The sequence below is a fragment of the Lynx canadensis genome, chromosome B3, assembly GCF_007474595.2.
Source record: "Lynx canadensis isolate LIC74 chromosome B3, mLynCan4.pri.v2, whole genome shotgun sequence".
Taxonomy (NCBI): domain Eukaryota; kingdom Metazoa; phylum Chordata; class Mammalia; order Carnivora; family Felidae; genus Lynx; species Lynx canadensis.
In genome coordinates, this window is record NC_044308.2 from 119472598 (window position 1) to 119496457 (window position 23860).

A 23860-nucleotide genomic window follows, 5' to 3' on the forward strand; every position below is an offset into this window, starting at 1 on the left:
TTGTTTTCTTCCCTCCGGCCGCCCCAGAACTTGGAATAGAGACTGTCACAGAGTAGATTCTCAATAAACAAACAAACAATGAATGAATGAATGAGTTTCTTTCATGGGAAAGGGCTCAACAGTGGCCTGAAAGTCAAGGGGGGGGGGAGGTTGAGTTGTTGGGGTTTTTCTGTCTTCCGTGAGCTGCGTGATCTTGATCTCATTGAGCCCCAATTTCCTCATGAATCACATGAAGGGCAGACTGAGGAGGCTGGGGGCATCCTAAGGGTCTCTCAAAGACAACTTCAGCATCGATAGTCTCTCTTCTTCCTCTTTGGAGAGCATCTGCTCTCAAGCTCCTCACCTTCCTTAGCAAGTGGTAGAACTCCTGCCCGAAAGCAGGAAGAATTCTGGCTCCTGGGCCCTGGATCCAGCCTGGGGGCAAAGTGGGGCTGGACCGGGGCCCCTTCCTCTGAGCTGGTGCTGTGCAGCAGCCACTGGCCCCCCAGAGCCATGACTTTTCACTGCCCTTCATCACCTTGCCAAATCTGGAGTCCCCTCCAGTGACTAGCAGTCATGGGAGAGAGAGTCCCATGCAGAGGTACACATCGGGATGCGGGGCCCTGCATGGGGAACACGAACACAAAAGAACCCAGGAGAGCATGGTTAGGCTCATGTTGGATCCTCTAAACCCAAAGTCGCCTCTATCTGTCACTCATTCACTCAACAAATATTTGCTGAGCCCCTACTAGGCACCGGGGACAATGTCTTTGTCTACGTGGAGCCCACAGTCCAGTGGGGGGGACCAACAGGAAATAAGAAAATACCATAACATTGCTTCGGGCGGTATCTCAGGCTGTGAAGACAATTAAACAGGGCGATGCGGTGGCCCATGCGTGACTTTAGATGGGGAGATCAGGACAGGTCTCTCTGAAGAGCCGGCCACAACGGATACAAAGGAGGTGGATAGGCCAAGGTCTTCCAGGCAGACAGCCAACCAGGCACATCCAAAGCTCTGGGGGCTGGCGGGAGCAGGGTACGTTCGAGAAAGTGCCAGAGGTCCAGGGAGGCTGGGGTCTGGTGATAGGGGAGAGCATGCAAGGTCAGGGAAATAGAGGCAGATCACGCAGACCCTCGTGGGCCTCAGTTATTCTAAGTGCGTTAAAATACCAGGCATCACAACACAGATCCTGAGCCTGGGATTTCCTGAGCTGTACTCTTCTTTCTGAGAACAGGCCTGGAGTCCACACCAGGGGCCAGTCTGAATAAATCTCTCCAAAATTCCACTTGGCCCATGCCACCTCCCTCTCGGAGACACTCACTGGCTCCCGGGCGCCTCCAGAGACCAGCACTGAACGCCTTCCCCCGTCTGATCGCCCTCTAACAATCAATCCCTCTAAATTAATCCTCGGTGGCCAGACCAGCCTGTGGGTGTGGCTCTCTCCTCTTTCTGCCTCTGTGTGTACTGTGGCCCCTCTCTGGAACTCTTTCCAATTCCTCTCCACTTAACCTAAGTCCTACCGTTCCCTCAAGGCGTCTTCCCCATCCCTGATGACCACCTCGAGCTAGTGCACCCTCCTGTGAGCAACTAGGACTGGCACTCAGCGTGCACACCGCTCAGTGGGCATGCCGCTGTCAGCATGATGGGTGTTCACGTTCGTGGCCCAATTCCCCATGGATTCCTGTGATCAGCTCCTGTGACTGTCCCTTACACCTCTTTGCATCCTTAGCCCTAGTATACGCGCACCGATGACAGATTATTTTTTCTTAAGGCAGCTACTATCTATTGAGTGTTTACACTATGCCAGGCACAGTACTTCGCATATACTATCTCATTTAACCCTAACAACAATCCTTTGCAGCAAGGGTGATTATGCTTCTCATCTTACAAATAAGGCCTCAAGCTCAGAGAGGGTAAAAACTTGCCCGAGGTCACCCAGCTAGTCAGTGGTAGATCTAGGCTTCGAATCCAGGTCTGTTTGACTGCAAAGCCCAGGCTCTTTCCTCCCCACTGCTTTCCAGTGGGGCTGGTACGGTCCTTCCTCCCACCATTTCTGAACCTCTACCTGGAGCTGCTGATGAAATGAAGGGATCTGGTGGCTTCAAGTCAGCCACCGAATGCACCTTTGCAGGTGGTGGAGCCTTCAGGACCCTGTCCCTCTCCAGAGCCCACACAGTAAATCTTAGATGATGATGGACCATGTTTGCCAGTTCATGCATTCATCCAGTGAACATTCATAGAGGGCTCACTAGGTGCGAGACCTATGGCAGAAAGAACCAATCTCTCATGCATGAAGTGTATTGTCTCATATAGAAGCCAGGAGATAGGTCGTGTGATAGATGTCAGCTGGATCCTCGAACCCAGGCTGAGGCAAGCAGAAGGGAAAGTCACGGAAGGCTTCCTGGAGGAGGTGGTGCTGCTCAGAGACACAAAGGATGTGTTGATCGGGCAGCATGTCGGTCAAGGGCAATCTGCCTACTCAGGAGAGAGTGGGGAAATACAGGTCTTACTTCGGGATTCCCACCATGAGCTGAATCCTGTTGCCAGAGCACTTCCTGAGTGCCTCAGCATCACTTCCTGGCAGGCCCCTGGCCTCCAGATAAACAGGCCATGTCAGAAGATTGACCCTGAGCGCTTCCCCAAACACACACTGCCACAGTGGCAAGATTTGGGCCTATCTCCTGGCTGCCACTCTGGGGACTTGGCCCCCAGCTGACCACCCACCAGGCCCCATCACCACCACCCCAGAGGCCAGCCAGGCAGCCAAACCAAGGTCAGTGAGCACTGCGGAAGCAGGTTTGTCCAGGGCAGGTCTTGGCCCTGCTTTAGTTTTGCGAGGAAGTAAAAAGGGAAGGCCTGAGTGTTTTCCCATGAACACCACAGGGCGCCTAGTCTCTCGGACCATCTCCCTGCCGGCTGCGACCAAAGCCTGGCCTGGGTGAGAGGAGTGTCACACAGCCTCTCCCAATCCCAGTCTCCCTTCCACCTCTGAGTGGGCAGTCCTTGCCTTAAGACAGCTTTTCAAAACCGGTCTGGCTTCTGTCCTTCTCCTCTTGGGCCCCAGGATGGCCCATCCTTGACTTTAATAATAAGATCTTTCACGCTCTAGAAACCCCAGACCTGAAATCCTGCAGGCCTCCCTGTCTCACTTTTATTTTGATTCACTCACTTCTGGTTCTGCCTTATTTGCTACTCTATTCCATCAACAATTGGTGGGCACCCTCCCTTGGCCAGACTGGCTGCCGGGGGGCGGCGGCGGGGGGGGGGCACAAAGACAACAAAGCTGGTTCCTGCGTGGAGGAAGCTCTGCCCAAGGGTGGGTTCTCACAACCACAGAAGCCCCTTGCCAGGCAGGGCGTTAGGTCCTCACTGAGGACCGGGGTTGGCCAACCTCGGCTGGTACGATGAACAGCTTATTGAAAATGGGTGGTTGAGGGAAACCATAAAAAACAGCACTTATGGATGGATGGATGGAATACCATGGTAAATGAAAGTTCTAAAAGGCTTCCAAGCCAGCCAGGTTGGTTGGCAGAAAAAAACCTGCTGGGGAAGATAACCTCTCTGGATCAACCATTTACGAAACTGCACAGAGGCCCAGATTTGCCAGGGGTCAGGGTTTTGGAGGTTTTGAGTCACCTCTCACTGACACCATCTGCACCCTCTCTTGAGTTGTTTTACATGTTTCAGCAAGATGCAGGGAACTACCTGACCTCCTCACTAAAGGGGTCACGCTTCTGTTCTGAGCGGGGCATTGCCTTATGGGACTGGAGCTGAAACTCCTCTCTTCTCTCTCCACTACCCCCAAAGTCACCCCCAAATGGTTCAAAGTGGTGGTTCCTAGTGCCCATCTGTCAAGGGCACATTCTTATGACCGTTTTTACTGGTCTGCCATAAAATAAAGAAAATAAAAAAGGTGCCCCGAGTTTTTTTGTAATGCTGTTTTCCCATTTAAAAAGTGTCTTTTATTTTGAGATAATGTCTTTCCTTCTTCTTTTTTTTTTTTTTTTTTGGTACTCTATTATTTATATATTTATTTAAAAAATTTTTTATTAATGTTTTCATTTTATTTCTCAGAGTGCAAGCGGGGGAGGGGCAGAGAGAGGGGGAGACACAGAATCTGAAGCAGGCCCACTGCTGTCAGCACAGAGCTCGACGTGGGGCTCGAACCCACGAACTGTGAAATCATGACCTGAGCCGAAGTCAGATGCTTAACCGACTGAGCCACCCAGGAGCCCCTTTAATTAATTTATTTTTTAAATGTTTGTTTATTTTTGAGAGAGCGCAAGCAGAGGAAGGGGCAGAGAGAGGGGCACAGAAGATTTGAAGCGGGCTCTGCACTGACAGGCTGACAGCAGAGAGCCCGATGTGGGGCTCGAACTCACTAACCAGGCAATCGTGACCTGAGCTGAAGTCAGACGCTCAACCAACTGAGCCACCCCGGAGGTACCCCTTGATGTTCTTTTTAAATTAAAAGTGATGGCAAATGGTAGTTTGTATTTCTAACATCCTCACGTGGCAAAATGAAAAGTTGGCCTACTGTACTTCGGTACCTATGAGGTTTTCGGATATTTTACTGGTGCATGAAAGCCAGAAGTTTGGGACCCTTCGGCAAGAGTGGTCATGTGTCCTTTTGTTGAAAGGAGACTGAAGCAAAACGTTCCTGTCAAATGAACACAGGTTTCAAAGCTGAAGGATCAGAAAGGAAATCATCCCTGTCAGAACGGCCCATGGCAGGGCCTGCTGCATAAAGCAGAAAAGGAAATGCCAAGGGCCCCGGGGCAGGCAGCTCCATGCAGCGTTGTGAGAATTTTAGGAGAGAAAACTCCCAGCCATGGCCAGCCGGGAAGTCTTTATGTTTTGTTCTTGGAGCCTCCTCTCTCCCACTTTTCCACAGGAGCAGAGATCATGCTTTATACTTGAGAAATTAACCAGGATGGGGTACATGGCTTTCGTGAATATTCACTGATTATTGGTAAAAAGGTTGTCAATCATGATGCCACGAAGGGCACAGCCAGCACCCCCCACCCCCCACCCAGAAGCCAGCATCCTCAGACAACCAGCAAGCAAGGCTGTTTCAGCCTCCCCGGTGCTCACTCCCCAATGCCAGTCCTTAGCCATTCATAATTTGGGCTTCTCCTGAACCCTTGCTTTTCCACACTCTCCTGGCACTCTCTTCCTCACTGAGGATTGGACATGTGGAAAGTTTCAACTTTGGGAGTTCAGCTCTGTGCAGTTAGCAGGATGCCGAAAGAGAGGGGAATAAAAAGAAAACTCCTGAAATTGCTTTGAAAGTAAGAAATAGAAGGCATCGTTCCCTCCAACCCCCATCTTCTGGCTGTGCCCCTTCTCCCTTCACTCCGCTCCAGAACAGTCGAGCTGAGGTTTGCTCAGATTTTCCACACAAACCCCTGCCTCTGGGAGGAGACCAAACTCAGAATGGGCAGGCCCGGGGGGATTCTGGAAATAGCTCTCGCCGTGTGGCCTTACTCCTGCTCTGAGCCTCTGATCAGCTACTTGGTAGCAGAAAGAACATGAGGCTGGGAGTCAGAAGGGTTTGGTTTGACCCCGGCTCAGCCACATCCCTGCTGTGTGACCTTGGACTCGTCTCATCTCAGCGAGATGCCTCAACCGGTGCCTCAGTGATCTCTTCTATAAAAGGGGGCTGATAATTCTTGCCTCAAAGAGTCATGTGAGTCTCAAGAGAGATCGTGGGTGTGGAGGGGCACTGCACTCTCTACAGCTGTGCGACGCAACAGTCTAATGCTGCAGCCACAAGCTGTATGAGGTTATTTAACATGAAATTGATTAAAATCAAATAAAATGTAAAATTCGGTTCCTCAGTCACAGAAGCCACAGTTCTGGTGCCTCTTGTCTGGGAGATGAGCCTTGGCTGCAAGTCAGACTCTGGGCCCAGCACCCCCTCACCTGAAGCTCAGTTGCTCCCCAGATTAAACCTCCATTTTCCCTAAAATCCGTGTCAGTGGGACACAAAGAACCTACCCACTAAATTACTGATCCCTCCCTCAGGACAGGGCCCTGTCCCCTTCTACATCCAGAGGCCTTTGCAGACAGGACAGTCTCCTCCCCACCCTCAGTGTTTATCTCAGCCCTGCCCTGGGCGCCCCAACTTAGGCCCTCACCCAGAGGTTTTGATTGGCCCTGGAATTCTCTTACAGGGGGTGGGGTGTCCACTATGGCTTGAGCAGTTTCTCCATAGCCTTGACCTTTGCTTTCCACAGAAAGGGACCTTGATTGTCAGAGATCTCTGAGGCAAGGAAATCCCCGTCGGGTCCCCAGACGACTTCAGAGTCCACCTAGGCCCTGTCCATACCCGAGCTCTGCCCGGCGGCTGTGTCTCCAGGCCCCAATCTGGGCCCTGAGACCCCAGGCTGTGGGAAAAGTCAGGTCCTCAAGGACTTGCCCGGCTCCCGCCGCAGCTGTTCTCGGGACGGCTGGAAACAGCACTGGGGCTCAGGGGCCAGCCAAGCACCCGGCTCCAAAATAGCAGTTGTGTTCACATAAAAGCCTCTAATGAGAGAAAGATGCCGTTCTTGGCCCCTCGTGTGCTCTCTGCAGACGCCGTCTGGCAGGCCAAGCGGGCCTCTACCGTTTGGCGGCCAGAGGGGAGGAAGGGGAGGTGTGAGTCAGACCTTGGCCCCCAGCCCCTCGGCATGGACCGCCCTGCTAATTGCATTAACAAATGCCACAACGCTGGGCCAGTCAGGGGCAGGAGGCCAAGGGCAGAGAGCAGGCCCAATTCCCACCGGCTCCAGCAGGCATGAGGAGGGAGACCACTGGGCAGGGCTCACGGCCCAGGGCTCAGGCCTGGGTTTGTCTCCAGCTCCCGCGCCAAAGCAGAAGAGTTACCCCACTATCCCTGCAGCCCCGGGGCCTTGTCTGAGAACAGGCAGGGTTTGGAGGTGTCAGTGCCAGAGGGGCCTCTGGAGAGGAGAGAAGGATGGGATGGGGCCCCAGGACAGCCTCCAACAGGGATGAGCCCAGGGACCAGCCTTTTCCAGGGGAGTAGCTTCGGGGCATGGAAGAGAGTTCTGTGGTTGACATGAAGCCCACCACGCTGTTCTCCAAGAGCACCAGATCCCTGCCCAGGACCCAGGAAGATCAGGAGGCGGGGAATACACCACTCCTGCTTACAATTCAGCCAAGGTCACGGCAGAAGCACGGAGGGGAGAACAACCTTGCAGTCAGAGACCTGTGTTCAGATTCTGTGGGACTTTAGCTCACCTCTGTGAGCCTCCGTGTCATCTAGAAAATGGTCACGCATCCAACATTTACTATTTACCTAGGATGGTAAGCAGGACAGACATTGTCCTTTCCTTCATGGAGCTTCCAACTTAGACAGTCACAAAACAAGTAAACACATAAATAGGAAAACCCAAATCAAGGTATGAGTCATGGAGGGGAAAAAGTCAAGGGGGCTAGGATCCAGAATAACAAGGCTGGTGTGGGCAAGCCCTGATGGAAGGGTTAGGGGAGCTCCTCTGAGGAGAGGCACTTGAAACAGAGATGGGAAAGATGACAAGGAGCTGGCTGCATAGAGAGAGAAGGAAAAGCAAACAGAGCAGCACGTGCAACAGCCTGGAGGATGTGTCTTCCAGGAACCCAGGCTGGATTCGGTGAGCCGGGGGAGTTCTGGGAGACGAGGCTGGGTACACCGCGGCAGGAAGGAGTGAACAGAGATGTGTTATGATATGGTTTATGGAGAAAGACCCAGAGAGTGGGGAGAGCAGACAGCAGGCTGCAGCAGTCACCCGGGAGCCCATACTGGCTCCTTAGACTGGAGAGGCAGCAGGGGCAGCAGGGAGAAGCAGACAGGCCCCCGAGGGATTTAGGAAGTGAAACAAAGAGGGCTCAGTGAGGGGTGTCCCGGATGACCCCCAGATATCTGACTCGAGCATTCAGGTAGATGTGGATGGCTTTAAACAGGGTGGGTAACACCTGGGCAGGAGAGCTGGCAGAGGGAGTGAAACGACGAGCTCCTTTTGGACCAGTTGAGGGTGGGGATGTCTGGAGAATATCAAGAACAGATGTTGAGTAGGCATCACGACGAAGGAGTCTGGAGGTCAGAAAAGAGGTCTGGCTGAAGACGTCTATATAAATCTGGGTGTCGTCAGCCCAGAGATAATGCTTCCATCCATGGGGATACGTGAGATCATTCTAGGAGCGGTACAGCGAGAAGGAAGTGGACCCAGGCCTCAGTCCTGGGGAACCCAATGTTTAGTCACTGGGTAGAGGCCACAAGCCACAGCCAGGGACAGAAGAGGGAGCACAGCAGAGAACACACGATGACCACTCACAGGGTCAAGGGGGTGAAATGTTTAGTGTGGTCCCTGGCTATAACAGAGCATGGCTGCTATTATTGTTGTGTGTTTGTTGACAGTTAAGAGTGCCTACTAGGGCTCAATAATGGGGGACGACTAATGTTTGGGTTGGCTCCCATGGGCTCCCTCTTTGCGGGGGAGATTTCGAAGATCTGTGGAAAGTCTTGGGGAATCCCAGCATTAAGATGGGCGCCTGGCTGGCTCAGTCAGTTGGGCGTCCAACTTCCACCTAGGTCATGATCCTACAGCTTGCGGGTTCGAGACCTGTGTCAGGCTCTGTGCTGACAGCCCAGAGCCTGGAGCCTGCTTCCGGTTCTGTGTCTCCCTCTCTCTCCATCCTGCCCCCACTCGCCCTCTGTCTCTCTTTCTCTCTAAAATACATAAACATTAAAAAAAAATTTTTTTTTTTTTTAAATTTTTTTTTTTTCAACGTTTATTTATTTTTGGGACAGAGAGAGACAGAGCATGAACGGGGGAGGGGCAGAGAGAGAGGGAGACACAGAATCGGAAACAGGCTCCAGGCTCTGAGCCGTCAGCCCAGAGCCCGACGCGGGGCTCGAACTCACGGACCGCGAGATCGTGACCTGGCTGAAGTCGGACGCTCAACCGACTGCGCCACCCAGGCGCCCCCCAAAAAAAAATTTTTTTAATAAAAAAAAGAAAAAGAAAAAGAAAAGGAGACTCCAGCCAAGGAAGTGAGAAGAGGCAGCTGGGGATGGCAGAAGGAAGCTACCAGGCCACCCATGTGATCCTTCACCTACTCGGTCCTTTACCACACGTGGACCAGGTAGACACTTCACTGATATCAACAGGACACAACACTTGGCTTCATGATCCCTGGGTAAGAACACCTCCTAAATACTTCTTTGAGCAAAGAGCCTTGGGGGCACATACCTGCCCACCAGGAAAACCTAAGGTACCCGTATATGCTCGGGGGGAGAGAAGACGGTCTCTTGCTAGGATTGTACCTTCATGTTAGTTGGGTCTCCACTGAAGTTGTGCGATTATTCCCCTTGGCCACTTCTCACCTTGCTCTCCTCCACTCCCCGCCAACTACTGAGTCTCAGAGGATGGTTCTTCCAGAGACAAGCCACACAGAGGCTCAAACCTGGCTCCTGGAAGTTCCTAACCAGTCAGTGAAGATCCCACCCGTGCTGTGACTCTTTCCCCTAATGTTTGTTCGGCATTTACCATTATGAGGCCCTGGGCTAACTTCTTTACACGTGCCACTCCTCTTCATTCTTATAACTACCACGGGTGCCATTCTTATCCCTGTTTGGCACGTGGAAAAACTGAGGCTGAGAGCAGTCAGCACAATCCTGGGATGGGCCCTGTATTATTCAGTACATGCTGACTGAGCCTTTTTATACCATGTCCAATGAGCACCTGCCACTGTGCTGCACGCCGAGGGCCTTGAGACACAATCCCTTCTCCCTACATCAAGGCCAAACATGCACGGAGCACAGGGAACATGCCAGGCCTCGAGCTAAACGTTTAACCTGAGTTATCTCATTTGTCTCTTACAACTCTGTGAGTCAGGGACTACTATTAGTCGCATTTTACAGGTGAGGAAACTGAGGCACAGAGAGCTTACGCATCTCACCCACGGTCACATAGCTAAGTGGCAGAGCTTGCATTTAAACCCAGGTAGTCGGGGCGCCTGGGTGGCGCAGTCGGTTAAGCGTCCGACTTCAGCCAGGTCACGATCTCGCGGTCCGGGAGTTCGAGCCCCGCGTCGGGCTCTGGGCTGATGGCTCAGAGCCTGGAGCCTGTTTCCGATTCTGTGTCTCCCTCTCTCTCTGCCCCTCCCCCGTTCATGCTCTGTCTCTCTCTGTCCCAAAAATAAAATAAACGTTGAAAAAAAAAAAATAAACCCAGGTAGTCAGCACAATCTCCTGGATGTGGATTAAAATGACAGCCAAACTTACCAAGTGCCAGGCTCTCTGCACAGACTTGTCATTTATCAGGACCAAGAGTCCTGTCCCTCCAGAGCCAGGCTACCTGGATTCACAGCCAGGCCCTGCCGATTCCTAGGTGCATGGCTTAGGGGAACAGTTAGCCTCATTTGTAAATGGACAGAAAGATCAAATCGAATTTATAGGATTGTGAGGATTAAAAACGAACAACATACGAACAGTACCTGAAATACGGTAATAGCTACAGACTGTTATTGTTAATCCTCAAAAACAGCACTGTAGAGACGGTTGCACCCATTTTATGGATGAGGCTTTATGGTAGAAGAGGGCCAGTCACTTGCCTGAAGACGCAGGGCCGGGATTCAAATCCACGACTCCTTGGATTTGGCACCAGAATCCAAAGCACACGCTCTCAACCTTGAACCTTACTGCTTGGTGGTGGTGACGGTGGGGTAACCCACCTAGCCCCCTCAACAGCTACAGGGACTCCTCCTGCCCTCCCCAGAAGAGTCCCGGCCTCTGTGCATCTAGGCTGAGAAAATAATGAGAAATCAAAGAATTCTTCAAAGCTGCTTTCCCCTCATGAGCCTTCAGAAGCCCCCAAAGCTTGTGAGTGTGTTGGGGTGGTGATAGGGGTGAGCCAGTTTGGAAAGGCTGGACAGTCTTCCAAATGCCCCAACTATAAACAGGATCCAGTCAGCCCACACTCTACGGTGCTTCCCCTCAGGAAGGACTTCAGGCAGGCCTCCACAAATACATAAACACATAAATCCTGGGGCAGAGCTGGCAAAGCCACAAACGGGAAGGCAGAGACCAAGAGCAGAAGAAGAGATTAGAGCCCAACACTCGACCCTGCCAAGGTGGAGTGAGGAGCTGGGATTCGAACAATGGCCGCCTGCAGACGCAGTGGCTCCCTGAGGTCCAGACACTGGACAGGGAGGAAGGAAGGGGCCGGGGGGCTGGACTGGTGTGTCACAGCCACCAAGGATTCTGCGAGAGGAGGTGAGAGGGGACCAGGGTGTGGCCCAGCGGGCAAGGACCATCCCTCCCTCTGCATGGGCAGTGGGTTGGACCCACAGATATCTGGGAGAGACCGGGGGACAGGCTGAGTCTCCATAGGGTCCTGGGACTAGACTTCATTCTTGGAAGTGAGGAAAGTCCTCCTCGTCCGCCTCCCTCTCCCGCTGGCCAAGGAGGCACCCCACATGTGTGAAAGTGCTAGGGAAGAGTCCCGAGCATTCTGCAGCATTGGTACCCTTGGCTCCAGCCAGGAGGGCAGCTGTGGGGAAGGGAGAGGAAGATACTAACCAACAGGGGGAGGCAGGAGAGAGCCAGCTGACAGGGTGTGGTGCCAAGAGCCCCACATTCTACAGAGCCAACACCCCACCGCCCACGTGGTTCTCGTTAGGCTCTTTAGCAGCAAAACAGCAACAAGCAAACAGTACAAGGCCCAGCTAACCAGCACACAGACCTTCAGTGGGCAAGCCAACCTCCAGTTGGGAAAGGCCCCCTGGCGATTCCTCTAGGAGAGCTGCCAGCTGCGTGCCAGGGTCGAGGGGGGATGACCAGGGGAACAGCAGGGCGAGGGGACCCGGAGAGAAATACGGGGGCTGAGGACTCCCAGGGTGGACTGGGGATCTGTCCGCATGCCGGCGCATCCCCCGGCTGGGGACAACTGCATGCACGCGTGTTGGGTCTGACAATCTGCAGACTCCCCCAACTTTTGAGTTTCCAGAGTCAACACTCCAGCTGGGCGGAGCTGGAAAATCATGAACAAGCTAGGAAACTGAGAACCTCCAGGGCTGGAGGGCCTGAGCGAGGCCCATGCCCAGACCCCTCAGGTAGCTGATGAGAAGCCCACCCCCTCTGAAAGCCACCCCGCTCCAGCTTCGACTCAACTCTAAACAACACTCTCCCTAGAACATATCAACCCTCCTCCCCATCCCCAATCCCGAATCCCTCCCCAGTCCTCCAGAGGGCCCCAAGGCCCTGATATTCAAAGTGTGGTCCCTGAACCACCAGCAGCACCTGGGAGCTTGCTAGAAACTCAGACTCTCCAGCCCCTTCCCCAGACCTGCTGAGTCAGAATCTGTACTTCAGTAAGATCCCAGAGGAGTCATGGGAACATCCCAGATTTGAGTTAGGGCCCCCAAGGCAAATCTTCCTCTGACTGACTAAACTCTGTTCAGTGGTCTTCAGCCCTGGTGAGAATTGCCCTAGGGTTGTTTTAAAAATATACCAGTGCCCAGGCCCTAGCTTCTAACTCCAAATCTTCTGCTAAGCATAAAGGCACCTGGCTACCCACATCCCTTGTCTCCTCCGCCCAGCAGTGTGGCTGATGTTGAGGCTCAGATCCTCCCCCAGTGAGCCTGTGACCTTACGCAAGCCACCCGAGGCATAATGACTTCATCTTATAGTTCTGAAGGAAAAGTGTCTTTCCCCCAACTCTGCCACCAGCCACAGAGGGCCTGTCCTCTGAGAGCCCCACTAATCTAGGCTCCCTGAAAAGGAAAGAATTTTCAGGTGAAAGTTCTGCTTTGCTGTTTGTTTTTGAGCTTGGGGTTTTGGTCTATCTGGAGACCCTTAGAGAGACCCAAGCTTCTGCCTGAGCTTTGCTGTCAGGCTCGGAGAGGGTCAGGGCCATGGAGTTTGAAGCAGAACCAGGAGCTTGGGGAGCCAGTAGGTCCATTCCCACAGAAACAGATGCATGCCCATTTTGTCCCCTGTCATCCCCATCTCGGGAGAGATGAGGGCATCCATCAGGGCTGGGAACGCCACAGGTTTGGTCAAATACCCAGACCATTAGCTGTGAAACCCTCGTGCTGAAAAGGGCCTGGGGCTTGTCATTGGGCAGGAAGGGGTTCTGCTGAGAATGAATCTCTGTATCCAGGCTTAGGGCCTGGGAGAAGGTAGTGGCAGGAAGAGACAAGTGAGGCCCCTGGGCCAACCAGGTCTGGGGAGCTGATGAGTGCTCACGAGGAGCCCTGGGGTGTGAAGGAGAAAGATCCAAGGGGCTCGCTGGAGCCCCCATATGTTTTCACCTGTGAGGATTCCAAATTCCAGAAGGCCCAGCCTCAGCTGGTGTCGGGAGGGAACAACCCCCCACAGAGAAGAGTATGGGGTTCTAAAGTCAAAATGCCTGGATCCAGCCCCAGATCTAGTGCTTGGAGTCGTGTAACCTTGGCCATGTTTCCTAATCAACCCAAGACTCAGCCTCCTTGCCCGTAAGTGGGAATGGTCAGTAAATACCCACTTTACAGGATTATTGAGAGTCTTGATAATGTACGTGAAGGGCTTAGCACAGTGTTAGGCGCACAGTGAATGCTCAGCTCTTAGCCAGTAGGAATAGCAGTAGTGATCCCAGTTCACAGGTGTAGAAAGTGAGGCCCACAAAGAGAAGGTAAGATAAGACATCTGGCAGCAGGGTCCAGTGATTAAGAAGAGGGAACCCCCGGAGTCAGGTCACTTGAGCTCAAATCCTGTCATTTCCAGGCCACGTGACCCGGAACCTGCTTGTGACCTGCTTGTGCCTCAGTTTCCTTATTTGCCAAATGGAGAGTAGTACTCCCTGCCCCCCTGGCCATATAAAGTGTAGCTTGCACAAAGCGAGTCCTGTGTAGGGATTGGCTCTTGTCGTTGTCACCGCCTCTACACCACGAAGCCTCTCCGAGAGGCTTAGGCATGGACCCCTGGCTCTTTCTGCCTGGCTCCCTGGTTTCCATGTAACTAAGATGACTCTTCTCTCTTTTCTCTCATCGGGGCCAGCCTGCCAGCTTCAGAGCAGTCTCAAAAGGCTCTCCAGACGTGGGATCAGAGCCTCATCTGACAGCCTCATCCTGGCAGACGCCTGACAGAGGCCAGGACCAGCAGGGCCAGGGGCCATGGCAGGGTGGAGTCCCATGGCACATGATGTGAATGGTGCCCCTAGAAATGTGGGACGCGGAGACTCTGGGGCCAGGCATGTTTTGCAGACTACAGGGGCATGTGGGCACCTAAGGGACCCCGTGGACGGGGCAAGTGGGGCACCGACACAGTGGGGCAGCAGGAAGGGAATGCAGGAAGCTTTAAAAAACATAATCGGGGGATTTTCTCCGAGAAGTTGTTCCAGCTGGAGGCCTTTTTAAAATGTCCTCCCTTGGGGCGCCTGGGTGGCGCAGTCGGTTAAGCGTCCGACTTCAGCCAGGTCACGATCTCGCGGTCCGTGAGTTCGAGCCCCGCGTCGGGCTCTGGGCTGATGGCTCAGAGCCTGGAGCCTGTTTCCGATTCTGTGTCTCCCTCTCTCTCTGCCCCTCGCCCATTCATGCTCTGTCTCTCTCTGTCCCAAAAATAAATAAACGTTGAAAAAAAAAAATGTCCTCCCTTCCACCATAGGCTCCTGGCCTGGCCAACCTCCAGGGAGAGAGGGGGGAGAGGGTGAATGCGGCGGAGCCACTCACGTTTGATACAGTGGTTGGTGCTGTTCGCCGTCGTCCATCCCGGGCAGCACTGTCCCCCGCAGACATTCCTCCTGCCGGATCAGCAAAACGGGGTCAGCACAGGGTGCTCAGAGTGATACTATTCACAGAGCTGCTTTGGTGGTCCCGCCCTCTACTGGCAGGGCCTGGGGGAACACTGCCAGGCTGGCCACACTGTCCCCCTTCTCTGGGGAGTCCACATGGCCCAGGGGTAAGCACTTTGACATCTTGCAGATCTAACACTGATTCCTGACTGCCATTCTCTGAGTGATCTTGAGAAACTCCACTCCCTCCATCAGGATGATGGACATAATAATACCTGCCTAACTGGGTTGTTGTCATGATTAAACGAGAGAGAGGGAGAGGGAGAGAGAGAGAGAGATACAGTACCTAACACAAAGAAGTCACTCTCCTGGGACAATAATGAGTGATCATGCAGATGATGAAAAAAGCAAGTTCAGAAAGGTTCAGTCACTTGCCGAGGCTAAACAATGAGTAAGTGCCAAAGCCAAATGCAAACTTGAGTTGGCCCGTCTCTAAGTCATGCTCCGACCCCACACTGCCTCTCACCAAAACGAAACACCATGGTCCTTTGCCCAACAAATGCTGACCATGTAGGGGAAGCTGGAAAACACATGTAAAACAGTCTTAAGGACATACATATGCGTCACCTGCCCACACATGCACACGGGGAGAAGCCTGCCCCTGGCAGGCCAGTGGGTGTGCAGTGGGGACAGAGGGACCTGGGGTTATAGAATTTCTATCGAGGAGGGGCTTGAGGTGGTGAGCTGGTAAGAAGATGAAACTGTGTACTTGGGTTAAGCTGCCTCTGCATAGCGAGCACACTTTTTCTTTGGGCAGGCTGATAGAACTTACTCCATGGGGGATAGTCCTTCTCCAGCTACTCCTTGGTTCTCGCACTGAGGGCATCTGCAGGAGACGCTGGTCTATACTGATTGCTGAGGCACTTACCCAGCTCACTCGCACTCTGCTTTCAGGTGTGTGATCAGACCCCTGTAACCCCAGCAGGTTTCACTAGCCCCCACTCTTCGTCTGAAGACTCAAATGCCCAGACCTGGGTGACTTCTCTAGAAGGACTCTTCCTGGAGAAGGCTTCTGAGGGCCTTGGCCCTGGCTTCATGGGCCCCATTACTGGCATCAGAAATGGTCTACTGAGCACTCACTGAAACAGGATGAGTGGGGCAGCAGAGCACGAGCTGGAGAATCAGGGCGAAGGACAGAGAAGGGGCCTGTTCCTGTGACCTCTGTGGCCAGGGGAGTAAGCATCTGGTCTCGCTCATGAATTTATTTGACATTTCAACGGACCCCAAAGCTTGTGTGGTTTTTGCAGTCTTACAAAACATTCAAAATAAATTCCTGCAGCTTGGAAAAGCTGAAGCCCGTTTCTAGCCCTTTGGCCCAAAGTTGTGGGGAACTGCCTCCCAGGGAGCTCCCAGAATATCCTCCCAGCCAAAAGCTGTGCCATTCTGGCCACCTTGTAGCCTCTCTGGACCACTGCCTTCAGCAGCTTCCTGGCTCTATGAGAACCTCCTCCCCATCAGGGCCCAAGTCACTGGGTTCTGGGGAAGGGGCTGGTCCTCATACCCAGGCTTTCTGAGCGTGCACGCCGGTGGAAGGGGTGGATATTTTACCCACCCATTTGTAAGTCACTCGTAAGTGACAAGTCCTCACAGGGGCCTAGGGGGTCTTTGAAAGGAAACAGTCTGCATCCCCTGGGAGTTTCCTAAGAACTAAGGTCTGTTAGAGCTCAGACAGCACAGACTGAGGGGCCCACGTGGCTAGGAGGTCATGGCATGGAGCCCAGCCCAAGGAGGCCCCCTGAGCCAGCTGTCACCCCCAAAGCCCTCAGGACAGCTTTGCAGCTGAGTATAGGAGGCAGCAGCCAGCTCTGCCCTGCCTGCTAGTGGTAGAACACAGTGAAGCCTGGTCAGAATCAAAGACTGCCAGGCAGAGGGGGCCAGAATGGGGCTGGAAGGGCACTCAAGAGGGATTTGGGTACTCAATGGAGGACTCTGAGAGTTCCTTCTAGGCCAGTATCAGAATCTTGGGTAGAGGCCCAGGGAGGTGGGAAATGACCACTCAGCAGGCTCTGGCTAGCTGGAGGGAGCAAGTGTTTGACTAGCTGGGGCATATATTACCCAGGGATTCTGACTCCCCGGAAGGTCATTTGAGCCCAACCTTCCAGGTGACACCTCTCAGCACACATCAACTCAGTATCCAGCATCATTGTCCAGCCCTTGGGGACACATCTGGCTAACAGCCTGGGACAGCTGCTGTTCCACCTAGGACCAACGTGGTCACATTGGTACTTTGTTAAAAACCTCACAAGGCTCTCCACTGGCCTCTCATGAAGCTGGCCAGACCCCCACCTACCTGTGCAGTCTAATTGCCCCCATCACCCCTCCCTTGTCGCCATGACCTTCCACAACCAAAGCTATGATCCTCCAAGGCTGCAAAATGTGTTGTCCCTGAATTGCACCACATAGGGTCACATTTTGGTGCCTTTGCTTAAACTGCTCTCTGTCTAGAATGCCTTCCTTCTCTTTGCCGATTGAAACCCTTTGCATACTCCAAGACTTCCAGATCGAATGTTACCTCCTTTGTGTGAACCTCCCCTGATATACACTCAGCCTTTCCCATTCCCCATCCACTGCATTCATTTAGAACGGATTGTCTCAGGACCTGGGTGGCTCAGTCATTTGAGTGTCCAACTTCTGCTCAGGTCATGATCTTGCGTTTTGTAGGTTCGAGACCCGCATGGGGCTCTGTGCTGACAGCTCAGAGCCTGGAGCCTGCTTTGGATTCTGTGTCTCCCTCTCTCTTTGCCCCTCCCTTGCTCATGCTCTGTCTCTGTCTCTATCTCTCTCTCTCTCAAAAATAAATAAGCATTAAAAAAATTTTTTTTAAAGATTTAGAACTGATGTCTTGGGTTATTGGTCATATGTGTCTCCGTCTTGACTATCTGGAGAAGTCTTTCTTATTCCTCTTTGTGTCTAACACAATGCCTGACACCTGGTATACATTTAATACTTCTTTGTTTCACTTAATCCACTGTTTCCCAAATAACAGGAGCCACACCCAGAGTAGGAAAGGGGGTTTTAGGTTTCCACAATCATAGCATTCGACAATGCAAGAGATTCCCTTTTCAGTGATCTTTCTAGCCTGATTAGATGAGTGAAAAAAAAAAAAAAAAAACCTGCCTGAGGTTAGGTCTCCACGCCAGGTCCTTCCCCTAACATTTCCCAGTCCCCCCTTTCAATAGGAAGCATACCACAGGGGTGAGCTTCCTAAGATAACGGTGTCTGACTAGAATTTGAGAACATTTCATTATTTCAATTCTCCTGCAATCACCTTCTTTTTGTGACAAGTGGTACTATTTTCGGCTCAATAAGAGTGATACAAAGTGTCCTCGAAAAATGAATTTATTTATGTAGAAAAATGAGCCAAGCACTATTTGCAATCGCAAAAAAAGGTAAATCATCCAAAGGGTCAAAAACAGGAGGGTGGATAATTGTATATTCAGACAATGGCATAATAAACCACAGTTAAACTGAATAAACGTGAGCTGAATATACTAACCTGGTTAAACTTAAAAATCTAATGAGGAAGGGAGAAAGCAAATTGTAGGAGGATAATACAGTATGGTATCACTTATCTAAGTTTAAAGATATGCAAAACAATACTGTGTATTTTACGGAGCCGTGCATTCATAGTAATTGTGTAAAAACATACATTGGAATCATGAATGAACTCAGGGTAGTGGTTAACTCTGGGCAGAGAGAGAGAGAGAGAGAGAGAGAGAGAGAGAGACAAATTTATAGAGGAATTTTCAACTGAAAAAATCAAGCAAGATGTGCCAAAATCTTAAGGTTTGAACAATCTGGATTGTTAGGCATATTATTTCCAATACCTTTTTGTATGTTTGTACAAAACTTCATATTATAAAATACTTTAAAATTGATAAAATACAAAATCCTGCTATTTTAACAGTATATAAATTCAAAGGAAAATAATAGAAGAGGGAAAAGATCAAGGAAAATATTATGAAAGTGTTTGGCTGTGAGGCTAGTTCAAGATACACTGCCTATTTTGAGACAATGGCTTTAAAAGTCCCCTGTAGGGGTGCCTGGGTGGCTCAGTTGGTTAAGCGACAGACTTGGGCTCAGGTCATGATCTCACCGTTAGTGAGCCTGAGGGCTCTGTGCTGACAGCTCAGAGCCTGGAGCCTGCTTCAGATTCTGTGTCTCCCTCTTTCTCTGCCCCTCCCCTGCTCGTGCTCTGTCTCTCTCAAAAATAAACATTAAAAAAATTTTTTAACCCATGTAGACCATAAATTTCATTAGTGCAGGGTCTTTCGCCTATGGTTACAATGTATCTCACACACCTAGCATTGTGCCTCGCACATGCTTACTAAATCATCCTTGTGTGCAATAAATTCCCACTACATGCCAGTTTCGTGAGGACACACGCTGTGCCCGCCACTGGTGTTATCTCCATGATCCAGCACAGCGCCTGGCATATAGGAGGCTTTTCAAATACTTGTTGAAAGAATAAAGAATCCCGGGAAGTCGTAACGCAGTTCCAAGCTCCACCAGAAGGTGGCACTTGGTCCTTGGCCCTGAGCAACCCACTAGGCAATTGCCAGAGAGGTCAGCCTGGCCAGAAGCCATTAGCCAGAATGGGCCTGCGTAGAGGAAGCAGATGGACAAGACTGCCACTCAGCCCTCCCCAGCTGATTTGGAGCGGTTGTGTGGACTGCCAGATGAACCCACCCTTTATCAAAGCTGCAGAAGACTATCTGGGGGAGAAGCCGAACCCCCAGATACACAACTTGTGATACCGTGTGTGCGCCTGTGTATGATAGGTGCCTACGGGGGGCACCCCGTCCATGTCCTTACACGCCTGTGCACGTATACCGGCTCTATTGTGGTGACAATCTGCTTTGCACATCTTCACCTCATTTCACAACTTCTAATAGTGCACCCTTCCACTCCCACCCTGCACTATCCTACCTTCCCCCCAACTTCCACCTAAATGCCAATGAATAAGTTCCCCCAGGATCTCGCCCAACCTATGGCTCCAGCATCACTCCTATGGCTTCCCTACACCAGGGCGCCCGCTTGTCCCCAGGCCAGTGCCAATAGTGAAAGGGCCTTGTCCTGGGGCACTGCTACACCTCTGGACCCCACTCCTGCCGCCTCTCCTCTGCTTCCCCACAAACTGTCCATTGACCCCCAGGGACTGCAGCTCACAGGGCTGCCTTCTCCTCCGAGCTCCTCAGCCATAGCTGTCCCATTTCTTTATGCTTTAACATGAACTTTCCGTTACTAGAAAGCACATTCACTGGCACATATCTGTTCATCTCTCTAACTCCCTCTCTCTAACTTTTAAGTAATTGAGTTGCTTTCCCTGCAGGAACAATGCCTTTGTCACTGGGCTGCCATCTCCTATCCCTTGCTCTGCACACTAGCTCTTAGGAAGCATGTATCAACTTGCACACATCACGAAAGGAAAAAAACTGAAACACGTGGGTGCTCCATTAACCCTTGTTGGCTGATCCTGGGTGTGAGCAACTTGGCAGTGCGTGGGTGTACTCTCGGCCTGCTTGAAGCTGGGCCTTCCGTGGGCAGCAGGGACTTCATCCACTCATTCAACAGATACTCAATGAGCATCAATTATATGCAGGCACTGTTCTAGGCACTGGTAATATAGCAACGAACAAAACAAAGCCTCTGTTTTCATAGAATTTACATTAGCACGGGCTGGGGAGACCAAACCATAAATGCGGAAACAGAAACAGGTAAAGCAGAGTGAAGGGAGAGAGGGTGGGGCAGGAGTAATCAGAGACCTGTCTGAGCAGAGATCTGAACGAAGGGAGGCAATCCTGCTGAAGTGGGAAGGGTGCAGCAGCCAAGGAAAACCCAGGGTGGAAGGCCATGAGGCACACGGTCCTCCAGGATAAAACTGAGGGTACAAGTGTCCTTACTGTGCACTGGGACTGAAACCAGCTAGTATATTGGGCCCAGGCCATAAAGCCAGAGCCCTTTCCAGCCTCCCCCATCCTGCCCCCAACCAGCCGCTCACTGCCCAGGGCTCCCGTGCCCTCTATTCTAGAGACACCTGTCATACCCAGACAAGGCCAGTGCCCCTCAGCCATGAGGATCCCAGCTGGGATGAGGGCTGCCTGGGAGGCTCCCGACGCTGCGAGGGCGCCCCCAGCGGGCAGCAGGGATGCCCGGGGAGAGGGGGGAAAAAGCAACTCGCAAGGTTGGGGAGAGACTTAGTCCTGTAGATTGCACGAGTCGCGCTGACACGTAGCTGCACAGACGAGCACACAGACCCATTCTCCCACGTACCTACTGTACCCCAGCTCGAGCGGGAACAGGCTTCGAACCCAAAGTGCCCTTGAGCCCATGCCGCCTCCCACGTCCAGCCACGCGAGGGCCCAGGCAGACCTGCGTCCCAACTGTATATACACTTGTAGCCAAGTTGAGGCTTCGCTGCCAGCTCCGTTCCCGGAGATGCATCTGCCTTGGCATTCTGGAGCCCCGACCTCCTCTACCTACCTGCGCTCTGAGCCCGCTCTCGGGTCTCAGGCGCCTGGAACGCCCACTCCGCTGCCCCTTCGGGGCTCCCTTTTGGTTCCCGGCAGCGCTGCGGGAGTCTGCGGGCACCAGTTAGCGGAGGGCAGGCGAATGCACCCGCGCCTTGCGAAAGGATTTAACGTCAGGTCTCGGCGAGCTGGCACGAAAGGGTGAGGATGGTGTTTCTCTCTGCCCTCAACTCTTCGAAAGTGGGGCGGATCTCCGAGCCTCAGCTTCGGGACCCCGGTGCTGTTTGCTTGCAGTCCTGAGGCCAGAAGAACCAAGGGCACGAGCCCGGGGCCCTCTCTCCTCTCGCCTGCCCATCCCTCCACTAATGAGCACACGGAGACCCGCCCTCGCTTCCCCCGACCCCTCTGCAGTGCTCACCCCGTAAGTCGCCCTCGCGGCGGGGTTGGGGGCGCAGCCCCGGGCCGCTGCGGGGTTCCGAGGCGCGGGAGAGCCGGGGCGGCCCGGGCGCGGACTGCGGGCTGCTGTTGGCCCAGGGGACTGCTTCTCCAGGTCTGCGCAGGTGGCTGGGCTCGGCGCGGCTGCTGCGCGCGGGGCGGCCTCCTGGCCAGCGCGTTGGCGGGCCTCCGGGCGCTCCCCCAGCCGAGTTGGGCCCGCTCCGTGGGCGGCAAGCCCGGGACGGGCGCGTCCTGCTCTCGGAACAGACTGTACACCTTGGCCGCAGCCGCGGCGGGGTGACTGCCCCCGGGGCGCCGCAGCCGGTTCGCCTCCCTGCCAGCCGGCTCGTATCTTCCCACCGGGTCCCTCTGAGCGTGACCCATGCCCACGAAGAGAGCCAGGGTGAGGGCCAGGAGGCTCCCGCAGGGGTTCCGCAGGGCGCGCCCGGTGCAGCGGTGGGTGGTCGGGGGCCTCATGGCTCCAGGGGCGACTGGAGAGCGGTGAGCGCGGGGAACAGCCCCGGGGGCTTGCGGCGCCTGCGCTCCGCTCCCCTGCCGGCGGCCCGCTACTCCTGGTCTAGGGGCTCCGAGCCAGTCTTCCCCGGGCGAGGGCTGGGCGGCGTGAGCGCTCCGGGGCTGGGCGCCCCGAGCCTGGCGTCCGCTCTTCTCCAGCCGGGTGCGCACCGCCGCTGCACTTTTCGCGCCTTCTCCCGGTCTCTGCGGCCTTCTGAAGGGGAGAGGGACGCTTTTATTTTTGGAAACTTCCCCCTGTTTTTTCGTCTCTTTTATCTACATCATGCCCCCTCCTCGGAGGGACAGCTCAGCCCCCTCATTACGGGAGAGGGAGAGAGGAATTCCAGCAACACCCACTTTGGCACCGGGACGCGAGCGGGCGGCGAGGGGGGTTAACCCGTGAGGAGCTGGGGGCAGCGCAGAGCTGACCCGACGGCTGGCGGGGGAGACGACGCCTGCCGGGACGGGGGCACCTGGTCACCTTTCTCTCGTGCTGGGCAAGCTCGAACTGCTGACCTGTCCCGCATTTATGCCCTGCCCCCGCGCTCGGGGACAAACTCCCGGTTGGGTGACCCAGGCTGCGGCCTCGAAGGTCTGAAGGAGGCCAGGAGAGGTATTAAGAACGGCGTGACAAGAGACTGGCCCGGCGGGACCGCCGTCCGGCCCCTTCGCTTCCCGCCCCGGCCACTGGGGGCGCCCGCTGCGGGATCGGCTAGCCTGCGGCGGGGGCGGGACCGCGCGGGGCAGAGCACGGAGCTCGCCTCCCCCTCCGCGCGGCAGGACGCGTGAGCGCTGGAAGGTCGCCTGGGGCGCGCGCCCTGCCTGGGGCGCGCGCCCTCTAGTGGAGCTGGCTGCGTCCTCCGCCACCTTGCAGCCGCTGCCGGCCGCCTTCGCTCCTAGGTCTTAATCCTTTTCCTGTTGCGTCAGGGTCCAGACTAGGCCTGAGGCGGCGATGGCGGATCCTGGAAGAGATATCATCTTTTAAACAAAGGTATAGATATAAAGGATCTAGAATAAGGTCACGCAGGAAACAGCGTGTATCCAAAAAGGGAATGAAATCCTGGCCTCCTGCTTCAAGCTCAGAAGCCCATTCTCTGGACCCCCAGCCCCTCTTTCCCAAGGGAATTTCCTGGAGGTGGGGGAGCGGGCGGATTCGATGAGTCTGTGATTGACCTGGGTGTGCGCAGTGAGCTCATTCACACCATGACCCTCGGCCCCAAAGTCTAAAGGCCTGGCAACCATGCTGTCCCGGGTGGCTTTCTACAGCCTCCTGTTTCCCAGAGAGGAAGAGTGACAGAGCAGGCAGGACGGCACCAGTGGATAACTTCCCACACTACCAAAGTACGGTCGGTCAACACCTGATGTTGGAATTCATGCCCGCTTCCCTCTCCCTGGAACACTCACCTCCAAGATGTTTTACAGAATTAGCTTTTTGTCACTTCCCCTCCCAACTCAAATATCACCTACCTCCTGGAGTGGTCTCTCTGAGCCTCCAATCTAGAGCAGCCGTCCCGCTCACTTGCAGCACATCACCCTGCTTTGCGGTCATTGCTCTAATGCCTAGCTGAAAGTATCCTTTTTATTTGCTTGCCTGTGCAACTGACCTATTGAATGGGCTGACCTTGAAGAGGGACTATCGGGAAACAGCT

General features: G+C 53.7%; 1 protein-coding gene across 1 annotated transcript in view; it reads right to left on the minus strand.

The window, feature by feature from the left end:
• LTBP2 (latent transforming growth factor beta binding protein 2) overlaps positions 1–22175 on the minus strand; it is a 53407-nt gene extending 31232 nt beyond the window's left edge. The window contains exons 1-4 of the mRNA XM_032593534.1: positions 21682–22175; positions 21277–21374; positions 14798–14876; positions 14672–14742 (exon numbers count right to left, since the gene is read on the minus strand). Coding sequence (XP_032449425.1) covers positions 14672–14742; positions 14798–14876; positions 21277–21374; positions 21682–22175 — 742 coding nt within the window. The remainder of the gene's footprint in view (positions 1–14671; positions 14743–14797; positions 14877–21276; positions 21375–21681) is intronic.
• Between the last annotated feature and the right edge of the window lie 1685 nt (positions 22176–23860).